The 20,496-nt window shown below is 35.9% G+C and overlaps 1 protein-coding gene across 4 annotated transcripts in view; it reads left to right on the forward strand.

Moving 5' to 3' along the window:
* CNKSR2 (connector enhancer of kinase suppressor of Ras 2) overlaps positions 1-20,496 on the forward strand; it is a gene marked incomplete at its 5' end in the record, with an annotated part of 252,528 nt that overhangs the window by 183,267 nt on the left and 48,765 nt on the right. For all 4 annotated transcript variants that reach the window (XM_080910443.1, XM_080910444.1, XM_080910445.1 and 1 more), the window contains 4 exons: positions 7,471-7,519; positions 7,811-7,983; positions 12,924-12,997; positions 13,684-13,755. In XM_080910443.1, the coding sequence (XP_080766569.1) occupies positions 7,471-7,519; positions 7,811-7,983; positions 12,924-12,997; positions 13,684-13,755 (368 nt within the window). The remainder of the gene's footprint in view (positions 1-7,470; positions 7,520-7,810; positions 7,984-12,923; positions 12,998-13,683; positions 13,756-20,496) is intronic.

Raw genomic sequence — 20,496 nt, forward strand, 5'->3', positions numbered from 1 at the left:
CTCAGGACCTCTGGAAGAGCAACCAGTGCTCTTAACCGATCTATGTGATGGCTTAAAGGAGGTCTAGGGTAAGCAGTGATAATGTCTGGGAAAAGGAACATTGAGGTAGTGGCAAGAGTAAAGACTGACATAGACCTGCAATTTAGCCTGATCTGGAATCAGCCACTGGGGCTGGAATAATGTAAACAAGAATGGCAGGAAATGGTAAATGTCATAAGGGACCAGACTGTGTAAGGCCTTCAAGATTATGAAAGGACATGAATGTATATTCACAATGAGAAACCACTGGAGTTTTTCATATGTAGGAATTATAAGATGCCGAACATTTTAATAGGCTCCACTGGCTCTTCTATTAAAAATTTGGAGAAACTAAAAACAGAAGTAGCTAGAATGATAAGGAGGTATTGCAGTAATCAAGGTAAACATGAAAAACATGAATGACAGAAGTAATAAGGCGCTCTTTCTCTCTCCTCCCTCCCTCCCTCCCTCCCTCCCTCCCCCCATCTCCCTCCTTCCCTCCCCCCTCTCTCTCCTTTCCTCTCCCGTCTCCTTCCCTCCCTCTCTCTCTGCCTGTCTCTCCCTCTCTGTCTCTCTGTCTCTATCTATGTCCCCCCCACCCGTATGTGTATTCCTAAATATAACATGGTCACTTCTATATATGCCTTCAAGGTTGATCATTGGATAGCCAGTTGCTCTGCTCTTCCCTAGGGAAGACTTTCTCCTGCTCCCAGCATTCCTCAGTGCCTTGGCATTCCCCTACACTGGGAAAACACACCCTCACTGGACCAAAGGCCCCTTCTCCCATTGATGCCAGAGAATACTATCCTCTGCTACATATGCAATTGGAGCCATGGGTCTCTCCATGTGTGCTCAGTGGTTGGTGTTTTAATCTCTGGGAGTTCTGGAGGGTTTAGTTGGTTGATGATGTTCTTATTCCCATGTGGTTGCAAATTCATTCAGCTCCTTCAGTCCTTTCTCTAGCACCTTCATTGAGGTCCCCATATTCAATCCAATGGTTAGATGCAAACACCCTCAACTGTATCTATATAACTCTGGCAGAGCCCCTAAAGAGGCATCCATATCAGACTCCTGCCAGTAAGTGCTTCTTGGCATCAGCAATAGTGTATGGGTTTGTTGGTTGCATATGGAGTGGATCTCCAGGTAAGGTGGCTTCTGAATGATCTTTTCTTCAACCCTGATTCTCTATTTGACTTTGTATTTCCTCCCATGAGTGTTTTGTTCCCCTTTATAAGAAGGACTGAGGCATCCACATTCTGGCCTTCCTTCTTTTTGAGCTTCATAAGGTCTGTGAATTGTTTCATGAATATTCGGAGTTTGCTGGGCCTAGTATCTGCTTATCAGTGAGTTCATACCACAGGTGTTCTTTTGTGACTGGGTTACTTCATTCAGGATGATAGTCTCTAGTTCCATCCATTTTCCTAGGGATTTCATGACGTCATTGTTTCTAATAGCTGAGTAGTACTCCACAGTGTAAATGTATTACGATTTCTGTATCCATTCCTCTGTTGAAGGACATCTGGATTCTTTCCAGCTTTTGGCTATTATAAATAAGGCTTCTATTAACATGGTGGAGCATGTGTTCTTGTTATATATTAGAATTATAATTGGGTGTATGCCCAGGAGTGGTATAGTTGGGTCCTCAGGTACTACTATGCCCAATTTTCTGAGGAAATGCCAGACTTATTTCCAGAGTTTCTTGAGCATTCACCAAGGTATTTCATATTGTTTGAGACTATTGTGAAGAGTGTCTTTCTCCTAATTTATTTCTCAGGATGTTTATCCTTTGAGTAGAGGAAGGCTACCGATGGGTTTAAGTTAATTTAATATCCAGTCACTTTGCTCAAGTGGTTTATCAGCTGTAAAAGTTCTAGAACTTTCAACTGTGCTGTCAAGCTGTTAGTGTATGCTCTCTCCAGTTTCTTTTTTGTTGGTACTCATAGCTATGACTTTTCCTCTTAGTACTGCTTTTGTTGCATCCCATAAGTTTGGGTATGTTGTGCCTTCATTTTTATTAAATTCTAAAATATCCTTAATTTCTTTCTTTATTTCTTCCTTTACCATGTTATCATTGAGTAGAACATTGTTCATTTTCCATGTGTATGTGGGCATTTTGTTGTTTTTATTGTTATTAAATACCAGCCTTAGTCCATGGTGATCTGATAGGATACATGGGAGTATTTCAATCTTCTTATATTTGTTAAGGCCTGTTTTGTGACCAACTATATGTTTTATTTTGGAGAAGGTGCTGTGAGGTGCTGAGAAGAAGGTATATTCTTTTGTTTAGGAAGAAATGTTCTGCAGATGTCTATTAAATTCAATGGTTCATAACCTCTGCTCGTTTCACTGTGTCTCTGTTCAGTTTCTGCTTCCATGATCTGTCCATTGATGAGAGTGGGGTACTGAAGTCTCCCACTAGTAATGTGTGTGGTGCAATATATGCTTTGAGCTTTAGTAAGGTTTCTTTTATAAATGTGGGTGCCCTTGTATTTGGAGCATAGATGTTCAGGATTTAGAGTTCTTGTTGATAGATTTTTCCTCTAATAAGTAAAAACTGTTTTTTCTTGTCTTTTTTTATGACTTTTGGTTGAAAATCTATTTTATTCGATATTAGAATGGCTACTTCAACTTGTTTCTTGGGACCATTTGCTTGGAAAGTTTTTTTCCCAGCCTTTTACTCTGAGGTAGTGTTTGTCTTTGTCTCTGGGATGAGTTTCCTGTATGCAGTAAAATACTGGATTCTGTTTATGTATCCATTCTGATAGTCCATGTCCTTTTATTGGGGAATCGAGTCCGCTGATATTGAGATATTACGGAATAGTGATTATTGTTTACTGTTATTTTTGTTGTTAGAGTTGTTTGTGTGTTTTCTTCTTTGGTGTCTGTTGCAAGAAGATTAGTTTCTTGGTATTCCTATGCTGACGTTTCCCTCTTTGTTATGGGGTTTTCTATCTATTATCTTTTGTTTGGATGGATTTATGGGCAGATACTGTGTAAATTTGGTTTTCTCCTGGACTATCTTGGTTTCTCCATCTATGGTAATTGAGATTTTTGCTGGATATAGTAACCTCGGCTGGCATTTGTGTTCTCTTAGGGTCTCTATGACCTCTGTCCAGGATCTTCTAGCTTTCATAGTTTCTGTTGAGCAGTCTGGTATAATTCTGATCAGTCTGCCTTTATATATTACTTGTCCTTTTTCCCTTACTACATTTAGTATTCTTTCTTTGTTTTGAACATTCAGTGTTTTGACTATCATGTGCCTGGTGGAGTTTCTTTTCTGGTCCAATCTATTTAAGGTTCTCTAAGCTTCTTGTATGTTTGTGTTCATCTCATTTTTAAGGTTAGAAAAGTTTTCTGCTATGATTTTGTTGAAGTTATTTACTGGGCCTTTTAGTTGGGAGTCTTCACTCTCTTCTATTCCTATTATCCTTAGGTTTGGTCTTCTCATTGTGTCCTGGATATCTGGACATTTAGGGTCAGGAGCTTTTTGATTTTTGCATCTTCTCTGAATATTCTATGTTTTCAGTGTTGTCTTCAGCCCCTGAGATTATCTCTTCCATCTCTTGTAGTCTCTTGCTTATGCTTGTATTTATGACTCCTGATTTCTTTCTTAGGTTTTCTATCTCCAGGGTTGTCTCTTTTAGTGATTTCTTTATTGCTTCTATTTCCATTTTCAATTTCTTCACCTGTTTAGATGTGTTTTCCTGTAGTTCTTTGACTGATCTCCTAGTTCTCCTGTAATTGTTTAAGGGAGTTTTTAATGCGATTCTTGAAGATCTCCATTCTCATCATGAAGTATGATTTTAAGTCTAAATCTTGTTTTTCTGGAATGTTGGAAAATCCACTGCTTGCTGTGGTGGGAGAGCTGGGTTCTGATGTTGCCAGGTTGTCTTGGTTTCCATTGCTTAAGTTCTTTTGCTTTCCTCTTGCCATGTTATTATCTGTGATTTTGGTGATCTTGTTGTTTCTGACTGGAGCTTGTCTCTCCTGTGGGTCTAAGGGCCAGTGGGGTCAGGAAAGATATTGCTCCTGGGTGTTTGGCTTTTTGAGGCCCGGCAGTGAATTCTGATGGCTCTGTCTCCATTGGCTCAGGTGGAGAGTGCTTCTGAGGCTTTTCTGGGTGCTTAGCAGTCTGTGGCCAGGCCCTGAGTCCTGATGGTGGTGACCCGGCTCTCTCCTCAATCATCTGCTTTTTTGTTCCCAAGGAAAAAAAGGTTCATTTGAACCTTTGGGCGCAGTTGCCATTTAATAACTGAATTGGTCTTTTGTTGAGCTCTTTTTGCTATTATTGCTTGATTTGTTTGTTTGATTGAAATTTGTTGATATTATGTATATGTGTATTTTTTGCTGCATGCATATATGTATAGTTCCAGTCAGAAGTGTCAGACTCCCTGGAACTGTAGTTATTTATGGTTATGAGCCATCATGTGGGTGCTACAAATCAAACCCAGAGCCTCCACATAGGTATAACAAACACTCTTGCCAGGGGTAATCTCTCCAGCCCCAAAGGCTATTATAATTTAGAAATGCCTAAGTAGGGACCACCATGAAATAAAGAGCTCTTAGAGGCATTAGAGGTGAAAAAAGATCTCTCTGATGTTCCTGATGCCAGAGTCTTTAATGACAGCATGATTAGGTCACCTTTGACTTCGGTTTTCTTTCTTCTATCAGCTCTAGGAGAGAAATGTATTGACTTATTCAAGCTGTGAGGTCTGACTTTCTAGAGATTCTAGTGTCTTCAAGAAACAAACCTATAATATAATGATCCCATTTGTTGGCCAAGCCTTCCTAATATGGGAGGTCTTTTAAAAGTACATTTTAAAACCTATTGAATTCCATGTGACAGGAAAGCTTTGCAACTCTTATTGAACCATTGGTTTTTGTTGAATCATTTGCGATAAGAAACAATGTTACTATTGTGTATGTAACCATAAAAATATTATTGACTACTTTGTTATGCTATAGAGGCAGCTGTAGCTTCCTAGTCTTTTATAAACCTAGAATTGTCTCTAATATCAAGAGTGCAAAAATTCCAATCTTCCTCTGGAACTTCTGAAATTAGCTAAGTAAGAAATTTGTGGACATTTTATTCTTATAGTTGATTTTCTAATTCTTTGTGTGCTAGTAACTGTTGTGATTGCCGACCTATTTAAATGCATATGAACATGTTTGTGATTTGTTCTTAATTTTAAAAAAAGAGTTCTGTGACTGTTTTCTAGAGCTAACTAAAATGCAAGGTTTTACATATAATTTAAATTTGAGACAAAGGTTTTGGTTTTACTGGGCTTTACTTCTGGCAGGTTTATCTTAAATGCTTACTAGTTTACTTTTTAATTGTTTAAGTATGTTGCTTTAGAATGTTAACTTAAGAAACTATGGATGGGGAAAATTGGACTACAAGATTTAAGAGATATACTAAAAATGATAATATTATTTTGTTCTCATTTGTCATGAAACTTCTGGAAAGTCTCAGAAAATGTCTAAACATGACTCAGAAGAAAGCTTGAAGATCACTAAATCAAAGAAAGGCAAAGTAGGCAGCTTCAGGAATAGATGCCTGCAAAAGCTACATGAAGGAGTGGGGGAGGGGTAAATAAAGATGTTCCAGTATAGGATGCACATGGTTCAGATTTTAGTTAATATTTGAAGAAGAGATAGGAAGAGAAAGAAAAAAATATTAGCTTCAAATTATCTGTCAGATAATTGTGCACGCTTAGCAGTAAAAATCTATTTATAACTACATTGGGTATGGGAAAGGGGGCTGAAATCTTTGGATTGTTGGAGTGTCATGTCTCCACCTAGGACCAGTGCTAGAACTCTATGTCTGATCTCTAGCACCATAATACACCAAACTAATAGGTGTAAAAGGTGTAACACACTAAATAACCCAAGTCTTATAAGCCGTTATTAATGTAGATAGCTTCTGAAAAAACAAACAGGCATCTCCCATCTTTGTCATGTTTCAAAGTAATAAACTAAAACTATAATAATTACTTGAGAGAACAGAAAAGGAAGAAGCTGCATCAGTAATTTTATGGCAAACAATATATGTAAAATAATTATGTATGAATTAATTATACTTAAACACTAGGCAGAATTACCCATCTAGCATAAGAATTTTTTTATTCTCTCAGAAACTAATATTGAATTTCTATAGCCATGATTTCTATACTATGCATATACATATAAATGTATATATAATGTAAATATGTGTACACATTCATATGTGTGTTTATATATGTGAATATAACACAAGGAGATGTTTATGGTGCTTTGAAACTGGGGTGATTATTATTTCTAGATTACACTATGTCAAGAGATTAATCTCACTGTTGTCTTTATATATACTAGATGTTTATAATTCATACACAGAACAAAAAGGTTTATATAAGCATAGTATTTTTAGTAATATGAATTTATTTTACAGCTAAATCAGAAAATATTATATAAATAAATTCCATTTGACCATTATGTTTGTGTAGAAAAAGAAGAATCTGTTACTCCAAAGAAGGTTCACTTCAAAGAATTGTCTGTGACTTAAAACCTCACATGCAATTTCTAATCTCTCTTGGTTAGCTAATCATAATTAATCTTATTATATCAGTGAATAATTATTCAAAATATGAATATATTGTCTGAGTAGAAGCAATGATTTATAGTCATTATTTTAAAGTTAGGTGAGTCACTACAGCTCTGGCTTTTTCTCAAGACATAGCAAACTGTTAAATATATAGAGATATAGGGAATAATGCAAAGGAACAATTATAATGATGTCTCATGAAAACTAGGTAGGACAGAAATGTAAGTATAATTGGATGGTATGGTCGATGATTTAGATGACATAATTTTTCATTGATAGGACAATGGTGTTATACTATAATCCACAAACACTAGAGGCAATGGGTAGAACATGTTTAAGAAATGAAAAATAGTTGTAGAGGTTGGTAATTGAGGAGTGGGAAGGCACATATGCTCAAAAGAAGAGATGAGATGAGGTGCTGATACCTCTGACATAAAGATTAGTCAGTAATACTGGTATAAGTAGGTGTAACATTATGATACTGATCCAAGTGCTTATATATTTAGATACTTAAGGGAGACAGAAACAAGAAAGAAAGATTTGCCTCCTAGTTCATCGGATTGTGTGAGAATCAGATGAGATGTATTAGAAAGTACAATAGTCTCTCAAAGGGAACAGTTGCTTATGTATGGGGGGTAAGAACATTAATTTTAGAATTTGTCTTACTCTAGAATTTGCCGATAAAATTAGAACAGGGGCAGGCTTTCTCCTGTTTCAAAGGATATGAGAAAGTAATTTGGTTATATTCATTTATTTTGAAATATTGATGGCAAAATTACTTCTCTAACCTGGACTTAGACTCATCGGTGTAGCCCTATGAGTTTTCTGTATCACACTCTGCACATATTAACCTTCCCTGTCTTTAATTTCAGACATTTCAGCAGTCCTCTCTGCAGCACAAATCAAAGAAGAAAAACAAAGGTAATAAAAGAAAATAAACCCTTAAACCTGCTCCATTTCTACAGTGATATTTCCCAGCAGATTTCATTAATCCTCTTATTATTTTCTTGAAGGCAGTGTGGTTTTAGATCATTTATCGTGCAGATATCTTTGATAACGGATTGTCTCAAAGAGTCTTGAGATGAGGATTGCATAATTGGAAATGATAATTTTATGAATAAGTATCTGACTTGCTTTCAGGATCTACAGATTAATCTTTTATTTTTATGTGTTTTCCAAAATTTATAAAGTATTACCACTCACTCTCTTTAGGAGCTATAGCAGGCAAGAGCAAAAGGAGAATTTCTTGCAAGGATCTTGGCCGCGGTGACTGTGAGGGATGGCTTTGGAAAAAGAAAGATGCAAAGAGTTATTTTTCACAGAAATGGAAGAAGTACTGGTTTGTCCTAAAGGATGCATCCCTGTACTGGTATATTAATGAAGAGGTAAGACAGAGCAATTAGTACTCTCATACATCTCTAACAAAAGTCTCAACAGTTGAGCTATTTGTTTTGAAATCATATCACCCTCATGCCAATGCAGAATCTATCTTCAGAGTTCTGTAAGAACCATTGCTCCATTTTTCTAATGTAGCAACATATCTGAGGCACACTTAAAATACAGTAAAGTTTTCTGTTTCTAAAAATACGAAGCAACTAATGTGGTACCTTAACTGAAAGGATATAGATTTTTAAAACCTCTTGCTCAAAGTTTTATAGGGATTTTCTGTTTCTGTTTTGGAGGAAGGGACACTGAGTAACCTAAGTAAATCAGTATTGTTTCTGTTTATTTCAGTTTCTCCTGAAGAAGAAAAGAAATAGTAAACTAATTTTGAAAAGTATAAGAATCCATTGCTTTTGGCCAACTTGGGAGGAGAGGGTCATATTTAATGTATCTTAATTACACTAATTACTTTTCTAGGGTTTTCTTTTTGGTAGAACATATTTACATCTAGACTAATCATCCCAGTCAAAATCATGTCTCACCAAATGTGCCAATGTGTAATTCATTCATTTATATTTTTTCTTGTCACTGCTTTGACTTGTTTCTTATACCTATTACTTCAGTTTACATATGTGTGTGTGTTTGTGTATGTATGTGTATGTGTGTGTGTGTGCAATTGGTTTGTCGATTTTTTATACATATGGTATACTAAGATATTAATCAGTTTGCATTTGAATAGGAATTGCTGAAGGTTACTATCACTATTAGACATTTGATTGTGGCATAAAATATCTAGAGAACTTCATGTTCCCTGAAGCTATTATGCTGCCATCTTCTATAAGTACAGAGTGCACTCAGGGATTATACTACCTGGGTAACTGTGCTTAGAGCTTCCTCTCCAAAATGAAAGTAATGATGCATATCTCACTAGGCATTCTTAGAGAAGAATCAATGACGGTAACACAAGTTAGAACAATATCCTACAAAATTCCTGGTGCTTAATGTGCACTAATAGAAGATTTATTTAGAAGATCTTAAATTAATAATTTCCTACATACTCATGTGAAAATATTTTGTTTTGATATTTTGTGGCAATCATATACTTACATAAAATAAAAATCTGTTTCACTAAGTATATCCTGTCTAGTTACTGTAAACAAATGTAAAAATATTTTTGATAGATATACTCAAATTTAATGTACTAATCATGAAGTATCAAGAAGCAGTATCTCTGTTTTTCTTTATTGTGATTCAATTACAGATTTGTCTATATATATTAAATTATATTCTGGCTTTCAAACTATAAGAGATGAAAATCTTTTGTCTGCTTTATTAAATAGTGCCTATATTTTAGTCTTTGGCAAGGTCTGTTACCCAAGTACAATATAAATGAATAATTCTGTAGTACATATTTCCAGAAGAACCTTCTTGTTATTTTAGAGGAAATATAGTATTTCATGTTGTATCATTATGGAAAGATATACTTCATAAATATTTTAGCTTTAAATTAAGGATGTCAAAAGTAGCATGCATGAGAGAGACTTCAGAATAGAACTTCAGATTGGGAATATCTTTAAAAGCAAAAAATGCAGTGCTGCTTCTATATATAGCATATAAATTTCAGCTGCTATCTAAAGCTCAAAATTACACGTTTAACATAGCTCATTAGTAATAGAAATAACATAGATACACAAAATACATACATACATACATACACATGCATACATACATACACATGCATACATACATACGTAGAGAAAGAGAGCTGAGAGTAGTATTTTTCTTCAAAATAGTGGGAGGGGGACTAATCTTTTTCTTTCCATTGTCTTTTTTGTTTTTATTTTGGTCTGGCTAAAAATCAAGTAGAAAGGCATTCAGTAAATATGTATTGTGGTTTTATTATGCACATAACATAGTCTTTTTAAAATTATAATTCTTCAATCTTTTCTTATTTACAGTCTAGTCGTTATCCAAGTCCTGGTCCACCTTCTAACTATTCATCATCCCATACCTCTTCTCCCAACCCCCATCCTTCCACCCCCACCCCACCAGAAGCCCCACTCCCTGGGGCCTCAAGTCTCTTAAGGATTAGCTGTATCTATTCTTCTCAGACAATGAGCTACTAAAGAGGCAGCATACAGCAGCTGATATGAGGCCCCCAACACATATGCAGCACAGGGGAAGTCATCTTATTTAAATTTGTGATAAAAAGAGTTGTGGGCTGGGTTAGCAGATCAACAAAAAACCTATTTGGAATGGTAAAGTCTATGAAGCTTTGTCATAAACAAAGCAAGAGACACAGTAACCGAAAGTTTAGCCAGCAAATCGCATTATACTTGATTTAACATGAGGCAAGTATAATATTTTGGATAATTTTTCTGTGTTAATTTATTAACCAGTATTTAAGAGAGGAGGATTTATTAATTTTATTAAATTTTCAGATGAAAACTGGTGTGTTTGTGTGTGTCTGTCTGTGTGTGTGTGAGTGTGTATGTGTGTGTATGTGAAATATCTAAAAACACACATTTCAAAATCCTTAGTCATCAGGGAAATGCAAATAAAAACAACCCTGAGATTCAACCTCATACCAGTCAGAATGGCTAAGATCCAAAACTCAGATGACAGCAGATGCTGGTGAAGATGCAGAGAAAGAGGAACACTCCTCCATTGTTGGTGGGATTGTAAACTGGTACAACCACTCTGGAAATTAGTCTGGTGGTTCCTCAGAAAATTGGACATAGTACTACCTGAAGACCCAGTTATTCCACTTCTGGGCATATATCCCAGAGACACTCCAACATACAACAAAGACACATGCACCACAGAGTTCATTGCAGCTCTATTTATAATAGCCAGAAGCTGGAAAGAACCCAGATGTCCTTCAGTAGATGAATGGATACATAAATTGTGGTATATTTACACAATGGAGTACTACTCAGCTATCAGAAACAATGACTTTATGAAATTCTTAAGAAAATGGATTCACCTAGAGAATATCATCCTGAGTGAGATAACCCAGTCACAAAAGAACAGACATAATATGCAGTCACTGATAATGGGATACTAACTCCAGAAAGCTCTGAATACTCCAGAAACAACTCACAGACTGTGTGAAGTTCAAGAAAAACAAAGGCCAAAAAAATGAAAAATCATTAAGTTTAATATTTACACACCAAGAAAACTTTGACTATTTCCAGGTTACACCTTGTTTTACATGTACTTTATTCTCATTGTAACTAGTAAGATTTTAATGCATACTATCAAACCTTTAAAAAAATCGAGTACTGACAAAAATGTATTCATATACTTTTATGCAAAAATGCTTTGAAAATCTGTACATTTATCTGTTTTTGAAAATAAAGTTGTTCAATTAAAAAAAAAGAAAATCCAGTTGGCATGCTTAATTTCTAAACTATTGAATTCACAAAATAATTATATAGCAAAATAATTCAAAATTGATAAACTAATTATTATAAAGAAATAAAATTTTGAATTTGTAAACATCTCCATATTTTATATCTAAATATTTAAAATAATAAAAAATGGGGCAGGAGAGGTTTTTCAGCACTTTGGAACACTTACTCTTTTTCTAACACCTATATGATGGCTTACAACATTCTGTAACTCCAGTCTCTTGGCTTCCAGTACTGTCTTTTGACCTCTGTTAGGCAACACACATGCACACGATATTTATATGTATATTTTGACACTAGTCATACACATGAAGTAAATGAATCTTTTAAAATGATACAAAATTTTATAGTAAAATGTTCAGTAATTTTGCATATCTGGCCTAAATTTTCCTTTACCTGTTTTTGTTATTTCGGGTTGTTATTGTTGTTGTTGTTGTTGTTTACATTCTAACACAGAGCATAATGCATCCTGCATAAGTGAGTATACTACCACTGAACTACTCCCATAGCCCGCAGGCAGAAATGAGTTTATTGCATTAGATAAAACACCAGTGAAAAGCAGCAAACATATCCGTATTAGACATAATTAGTTTGACTTCAAAGAAATCATGAAGGAATGTCAAAGAAACACTTCAGTCTAGAAGATGATGGTCTCACACCTTCACTTCCCTTGTCCCCTGACCATTGTCTTCTGATGTTATGGGGTGTGGTTGGGATTGAGTGGGAGCTTTCCTAATGATATGCTGCCAGGATTTCATAGGCAGCAATAGCCTAGAAGTTTATGATTTAGACTCTAGCTTTTAGAGGAACCTTAAGGTTCCCTTACTTGCTGTCAGCCTTCTACTAGCTAATGTGGGGAACTGGATATGGAGAAGGGAGCTCAGAACAGGCACCTGAGACTCAGCTCCACCTCCATGGGGAGTCCCCTACCATGGCTGACTGCCACTTCTGAAACTTGAGTTCAGTTATTCCTTCTAGCCAGGCCTCTCCTCCCTGTAGAGCTCCAATTAGCTCACACTTGCCCTGCTGTCTTTGCCACTAGCCATAGCACTAGGTATCACAGAGATCTCTGCCTCAGAGCCTACCTGTTGCCTGACCAGAGCTGTGTCCACTTAGGATGTCAAGTGATGTCAACTTGGTCACAGTCAAATGGGTCTAAAGACTCAACAGTGTGCAGGCGTGTGTGGCTATCACAGAGAAGAGTGGAAACAAATAGGATTGCTTAGTGTTGGTCCATTTGGCACAGAAGGTTCAAATTTTTTATAAAACATGTTTTAATTTGAAAATTATTTTCTATCTCATTTTAATGTAAAAAATAATATTTTTTAATTTTTTCAAAAATTAAAAGGTTTTAAAATACTTCCTTGCTTTATGGATATGTAGAATTTATGGAACATAAGTGGAATTGCAAAATAAATGAACAATACATTTCTAAAATATCTAAGAAATATCTACATCATACTTGTACAGAATAATTACCTTCAGACATCTTTGGTGTGATAGACTAAACAGAAATCTTGCTTCTTTAGGATGAAAAAGCAGAAGGATTCATCAGTCTGCCTGAATTTAAAATTGATAGGGCCAGTGAATGCCGCAAGAAATAGTAAGTTAATTTTCTATGGGGGAATGCGGGTGGGGGGATAGTTTATTTTGGAACTTTCTAGATTTTAAGTTGTAGGTTGTTTATGTGGTGCTTTCAAACTGACATAAGAAAACAGTTTTGAGGATATAACATAATATATAATACTGATTTCTGTCATTGTGATACATATGTGAACTTGGGTTAGTCATTATAGTAATTTTACCTATAAAAATTTAGTTACAGGCAACAAGATAAAGCACTTTATATGCAAGTCTGATGTCCTGAATTCAATCCTACAACCCATGGATAGAAAGGATCAGCTCCCAGATCCCAGTTTTTTCCCTCTGGCACGTGCACACATACAAACACAAGTGATGATGATGTGAATAATAAATAAACAGCATAAAATGTTTTTTAAATAACAAAACAGAAAGACAAGGTCTCACTGTCAAGCTCTGGCTGTCCTGGAACTTAACCTTAAACTCAGAGATTCATTCACTTGCCTCTGCCTCTCAAGAGGTGGGCTTAAAAGTGTTTGCCACCAAACCCAGCTTAAAAAATAGAAATTGTTTTTCATACAACATATTTTGATCAAGTTCTTTCCCCTCTCCCAACTTTAGTAAAATTTTTGAAAGGTATGTGAATTAAAACTGTTTTCCAATTTGCAAAAGTATAATTGTAACTTCTTTGTTGTGTTTTGTTCACAGTGCATTCAAAGCCTGCCATCCTAAAATCAAAAGCTTTTATTTTGCTGCTGAACATCTTGATGACATGAACAGGTAAGTGTTATTTACATCTCAAGTGACTTAGTTAATTAGGCCTAAAATTCAAGCTCTCAGCCTTTTCAGTAATCTTTAGGGAATCTTAATGTATATTCTGCATGAGTTGAATAAAAATTGAATAGTCCAACTGTATACACAAAACCTGGCTTATTCAAGTGCTAAGTATATTTGAAAGAATATTCGTTTCCATAGTTTAGGTCTAGCAAATGTAATAATTCTTCCTGTTACCTTTCATCTGTTATTGGACAGGATTATATAGCCACCTAATTTGATGGCTCTCGTTATTTGGTGGCTGAAGCAAAACACACATATTTTCCTTTTCATATATATAACACACTGGTTCATATTTCAGTCTTACCTATTGTTTTGAGTTAGTTTTCTTTCTTTCCTTTAGTTTCCACCTCTGTTTAATAAAATAGAAATTGAATTTTAAAATCAAAATGTTCTTGTTATAATTGCAGGAACTAATTTATATTGCATATACAATTTTCCAACTCTTGGCAGAGGCAGCAAAGCCTTGTGACTGGCACTGTAGCACTTTAGACAAAACAAAATCCCAATTTTACAGCTTATTTACTATATAACTGTATACAAGAAACTTGGCATTTCTGTACTAAATAATTGACCCTTTTACAAAGGAGAAAAATTCTCTCACTAGGGGTTTTCAAGTTTCAAATGTTATGTAAGAGTTCAGTAGAAATAAGTTTTAATGTTTATATACATTTGTTCTCTTACCTCATTTACTTTTTCTTAGATGTCTCCAAAAGAAGGTACCCAAACATTTTGTGCATAAAAATTATGCGGCTTCATTATTAAGTGTAAGCACAAGAAATGAACACTTAAGCTACTTCTATAAACCAATTATTTGACAGCTGGAAGTACAGCCATGGCTTTTAAAAGAAGAGATTTGTGAAAGGAAAGGACAGAGAAAGGAAGTGTGCTCATTTATGAATTATATAATTTACTATACTTTAATTTTCTTACCACGACTAAGAATTTTCTAAGATTTTTCTCCTTGCTCTAAAAGTGAAATTGTTTATATTCACCTGTATGTAGTGGAAGACTTATGGTTCTCTATTTTTGGTGCTATAATTATCCTATAATTCTATAGTTCTCCTCCCAGGATAGTTTAGTCAAATGATAAAAACTCAGTTTGTGTAGATTCATGTGAAGGGTATACATTACAACCAAATAAGGACTAACTAACATAAATGTGTAGTTCATACCAGATGAATGCATTAGTTAACATTTGCCTCCATGTAAGAATTAAAATAATTTAATAATTCCTTGTACATGATAATTTGAATCATTTTAGTTTAGACAATGCCCGTTCATTTTATCAATTGTTAAACCTTTCTTAGTCTTAATGTGCTATTCTGTGTTCATGGTATATTCAAGAAGATCTCAATATCACTGTTCGTTCCTTATACTTCTAAGGTACTAAATGCTGTAGAAGAAAAAAAGAAAGTAAACCAAAACCAAGTCATTTATTTCCTTACTTCAAAGTAGTAGATCAAAGAACAGAAGCAACTAATCTAAAATATTATCAGCACTGCAGGATTGTATTACATAAGACTTGCCATTATATACTATATATCTCAGAATTACAGACATAAAAATATGAACTTTAAAATTTTAATTATAATATATCTTTGCTTCTAATAACCTTTCCCCTAGAATTTACTTTTAATAAGCAATTAAAATTACTTGCCAACAGTATAAAATAATCAGTGAGAGAAACATGCAGACAAGATTGAAAGGATGCCAAGTTCCTTTTATTTCCCCCCAAAAATTTATTGATATTCTCTGCATTTACATTTCAGATATTATCCCTTTCCCACAATCCCATCCCCCTACCCCTCCCATTGCCTCCATGAAGGTGCTTCCTCTCCCAACAACCTCTTCCACCTCAGCGCCTTGACATTCCCCTACACTGGGAAAAAGAACCTTTGCTGGACTAAAGCCCTCTCCTCCATTGATGTTAGACAATGCTATCCTCTGCTGCATATGCACCTGGGGCCATGATTCTCTCCATATGAACTCATTGGTTGGTGTTTTAGTCCCTGGGAGCTGTGATGGATTTGGATAGTTGATAATTTTGTTCTTCCCATGAGGTTGCAGACCCTTTCATCTCCTTCAGTCCTTTCTCTAGCTCCTTCATTGGGGTCCCCGTGTTCAGTCTGATGATTAGCTGCAAGCATCCTCCTCTGTATCAGTATGGCTCTGGCATAGCCTCTGTGCAGGCATTCATTTCAGGTTCTTGCCAGTAAGCACTACTTGGCATGAGCAATAGTGCTTGGGTTTATTGGGTACCTACGGGGTGTATCTCCAGGTGAAACAGTCTCTGGATGATCTTTTCTCGAATCACTGCTCCCTTATTTGTCCCATTATTTCCTCCCATGAAGGTTTTGTTCTTCCTTCAAAGAAAGACAGAGGCATCCACTTTCTGACCTTCTCTTTGAGCTTCATAAGTTCTATGGGTGGTTTCTTGGGTATTCTGAGGTATGGGGGCTAGTATCCAACTATAAGTGAGTATATACCATGAGTGTTATTTTGTGACAGGGTTACCTCACTCAAGATGTTATTCTCTAGTTCCATGCGTTTGCCTAAAAATTTTGTAAAGTCATTGTTTCTAATAACTAAGTAGTACTCCATTGTGTAAGTGTATCACAGTTTCTGTATCCATTCATCTATTGAAGGACATCTGGGTTCTTTCCAGCTTCTGGCTATTATAAATAAGGCTACTGTGAACATGGTGGAGCTTGTGTCCTTGTTAGATGTTGGAGTTTCTTTTGAGTATATGCCCAGGAGTAGTATAGCTGGGTCCTCAGGTAGTACTATGTCTAATTTTCTGAGGAACCGCCACACTGATTTCCAGAGTGGTTGCAATCCCACCAACACACTGCCATCAGGACTTGTGGCCTGCCTCCAGAGAACTGAGTGCCCAGGGAAGAAGCAGGAGCACTCTCCACAGAGCTCACAGGTGAGCCCAAACTCTCTCCACTGATTGTCTGAGCATGACCTCCAAGAACTCTCTGAGCACAGGGATCAGATTACAGTCTAGTCTGGAATCAGATTGGTCCAGCCTACATCTCTGCCCAGAGCCACTGATAGTTCCAGCACACTGCCATCAGGACTGGTTGCCTGCTTGCAGATAACTGAGCACCCACTGAAGACACAAGAATGCTCTCCCTACGGAGCCCGTGGGCCTCCATCTGCTCCCAGAGCTAGAGCCAGCCCATGGCCATCTGATCTCACAGCCTGTCCATAGAGCACTGAATATAATCCAGACTGGCAGCCTTCCCACAGGTTGCTGGGCACTCTGAATCGCTCTCACTTCCGAACACAGGGGCAAGTCCACGCTCCCTCCCCAATGTCTATCCAGAGAGAGGATACCCAGAACTCTCAGGGCCCAGGTGGAGGTGCTGCCTGAAACCAAACATTTCCAGCCCAAATTCAGAGCCAGCACAGTTGTATCAGGCCTGGACACTCCCATCAGAACTCACAGCCTACCCAGAGAGCCAAACACCCAGGAACAATCTCTCTGGAAACCACAGACCCACAGGAGAGACAAGGTCCAGTAAGAGGCAACAAGATCACATAGCATCACCTATAACAAGATGGCAAGAGTCAAGCACAAGACTCCCTGGCAACATCTGAACTCAGTTCTCCCACCACAGCAAATAGTGGGTATCCTGACTCACCAGAAAAACAACATTTAGACGTTAAATAATTACTTCATGATGAGGATGATGATGGAGATTCTCGAGACTCGCATAAATAACACACTTTAAAAAGTACAGGAAACCCAGGAGAACACATGCAAACAAGTTGAAGCCCTTAAAGAGGAAACACAAAAAACAGAAAAATCACTAAGGAACTAAAGGAAAGCACAAGGAAACGGGTGAAGGAACTAAAAAGAGAAATAGAAAAAAAGAAGAAATAACAAAAGAAAACAACCCTGAAGTTGGAAAACCTGGGAAAAACACTGGAAGTCATAGATGTGAGCATCACCAAAAGAATAAAAGAGATGGAGGAGAGAATCTCAGGAGCAAAAGATAATATAGAAGTCATTGACACAACAGTCAGAGAAAATGCAAAAATCAAAATGCTTCTAACCCAAAACATCCAGAACTCAATAAAAAGACCAAACCTAAGGATAACAGGTGTAAAAGAGAGTGAAGACTCCCACCTAAAAGGCCCACTAAATATCTTCAACAAAATTGTAGAAGAAAACTTCCCTAACCTTAAGAACAAGATGACCATGAACATATAAGAAGCCTACAGAACCCCAAATAGATTGGACCACAAAAGAAATTCTTCCCGACACATAATAGTCAAAATGACAAATTTTCAAAACAAAGGAAGAATACTAAAAGCAGTAAGGGAAAAAGGACAGGTAATATATAAAGGCAGACTGATCAAAATTATACCATACTTCTCAACAGAGACTATGACAGCTAGAAGATCCTGGACAGATGTCATACAGACACTAAGAGAATACAAATGCCAGCCCAGGTAACTATATCCAGCAAAACTCAATTACCATAAATGGAGAGACCAAGATATTCCAGGAGAAAGCCAAATTTACACAATATCTGTCCGAAAATCTAGCACTACAAAGAATAATAAATGGAAAACGCCATCACAAAGAGGGAAACTTCACCCTAGGAAAATCAAGAAACTAATCTTGCAACCAAAAAAAAAAAAAAAAAAAGAAGAAGAAGAAGAAGAAGAAAACACACAAACATAATTCTACATCTAACAACAAAAAATAGCAGGAAGCAACAATCACTATTCCTTAATATCTCTTAATATCAATGGACTCAATTCTCCAAAAAAAAAAGACATAGACTATCAGACTGCATATGTAAATAGGATCTAGCTTTTTGTTGCATACAAAAAGCGACAAAGACAGACACTACCTCAGAGTAAAAGGCTGGAAAAAAACCTTCCAAGCAAATGGTCCCAAGAAACAAGTTGGAATAGGCATTCAAATATCGAATAAAATAGATTTTCAACCAAAAGTCATCAAAAAAGACAAGGAAAACACTTTTTATTCATTAGAGGAAAGATCTATCAACAAGAACTCTAAATCCTGAACATCTGTGCTGCAAATACAAGAGCACCCACATTCATAAAAGAAACTCTACCAAAGCTCAAAGCATGTATTATACCACATACAATAATAGTGGGAGACTTCAACTCCCCACTCTCATCATTGGATAGATCATGGAAGCAGAAAGTGAACAGAGACACAGCAAATATAACAGAAGTTATGAACAAAATGTATTTAACCAACATTTATAAAATATTGCATCCTAAAATAAAAGAATATCCCTTCTCAGCACCTCATGGTACCTTCTCCAAAATTGGCCATATAATTGGTCACAAAACAGGCCTCAACAGATACAACATCGAAATAATCCCATGCATCCTATCAGATTACCAACAGAAAGCCCACATACACATGGAAGCTAAACAATGCTCTACTCAATGATAGCTTGGTCAAGAAAGAAATAAAGAAAGAAAGCAAAGACATTTTAGAATTTAATGAAAATGAAGGCACAAGATACCCAAATCTATGGGATGCAATGAAAGCAGTACTAAGAGGAAAACTCGTAGCTCTGAGTGCCTCCATAAAGAAACTGGAGAGAGCATACACTAGTAGTTTAACAGTTGAAAGCCCTAGAACAAAAGGAAGCAGATACACTCAAGAGGAGTAGACGGCAAGAAATAATCAAACTTAGGGCAGAAATTGACCAAATAGAAACAAAAAGAACCATTGAAAGAATCAACAAAACCAAGAGCTGGTTCTTTGAGAAAATTAAGAAGATTGATAAACCCTTAGCCAGACTAACTAGAGGGCAAAGAGAGAATATCCAAATTAACAAAATCAGAAAGGAAAGTGGAGACATGCCTAATTCATATAGGATATATTTTTTAAGAAATATAATTATAATCAGTACATGCTTTATCTGATTATTTTATTACTTTAAAGGAATTAATATTTCCATTTTTATTAAATTATACCATAGTACTAAATATATATGTATATATATTCTAAATTTTAAAAAAATATGTAATTCCAGTAGTAACAGGACTAACTAATAAGGGTATAAAAGCCTTCCCTAAATTCATTTGAATTAAATTCATTTGGTATAACATTTGAAATGTAAATATAGAGAATATCCAATAAATTTGAAAAATATTAGCTTTTTAGTAAAATATGTGTTCACAGATAGTATGCATTTTTAAATATGTGTGTGTTCTTGTTACTATAATAAATTACTAATTTGTATTTTTAATTAATACTCCAGATTACTACCATGATTCTTAACTTACTTTTCTCTCAGTGTATTAATCTCTGTCACTCTAAGCTTATACCCTTACTTATATGTTCATGTTCTAAAGCATCAAAAGATAGGAGTAATGTTAACAAACTTCCATATCAGTGTTTGAAAATACTGAAAATTGGATTTATGTATCCCTGACCTCCTAAACGACTTCCATACTCCATAGAAACTTTAAACATTCTAATTTAACTTTCCTTGCTGCTTTAAAAGATGGCGTGTCCTGCCCAGAGATGCTTCCTTTTATCCCTGTTTGTCACCGGCCTCTGTTGTTAAGATCCAGGCATCATGAAGATAGGTCCTTAGTTTTGTATGCTATGTATTCTGTGTGTCTAGAACCATCTCTGTCACATACAGGCTCTTAATAAATACTTCTGGAATCAGT

The sequence above is a fragment of the Micromys minutus genome (genome assembly GCF_963924665.1).
Source record: "Micromys minutus genome assembly, chromosome: X".
Lineage (NCBI taxonomy): Eukaryota > Metazoa > Chordata > Mammalia > Rodentia > Muridae > Micromys > Micromys minutus.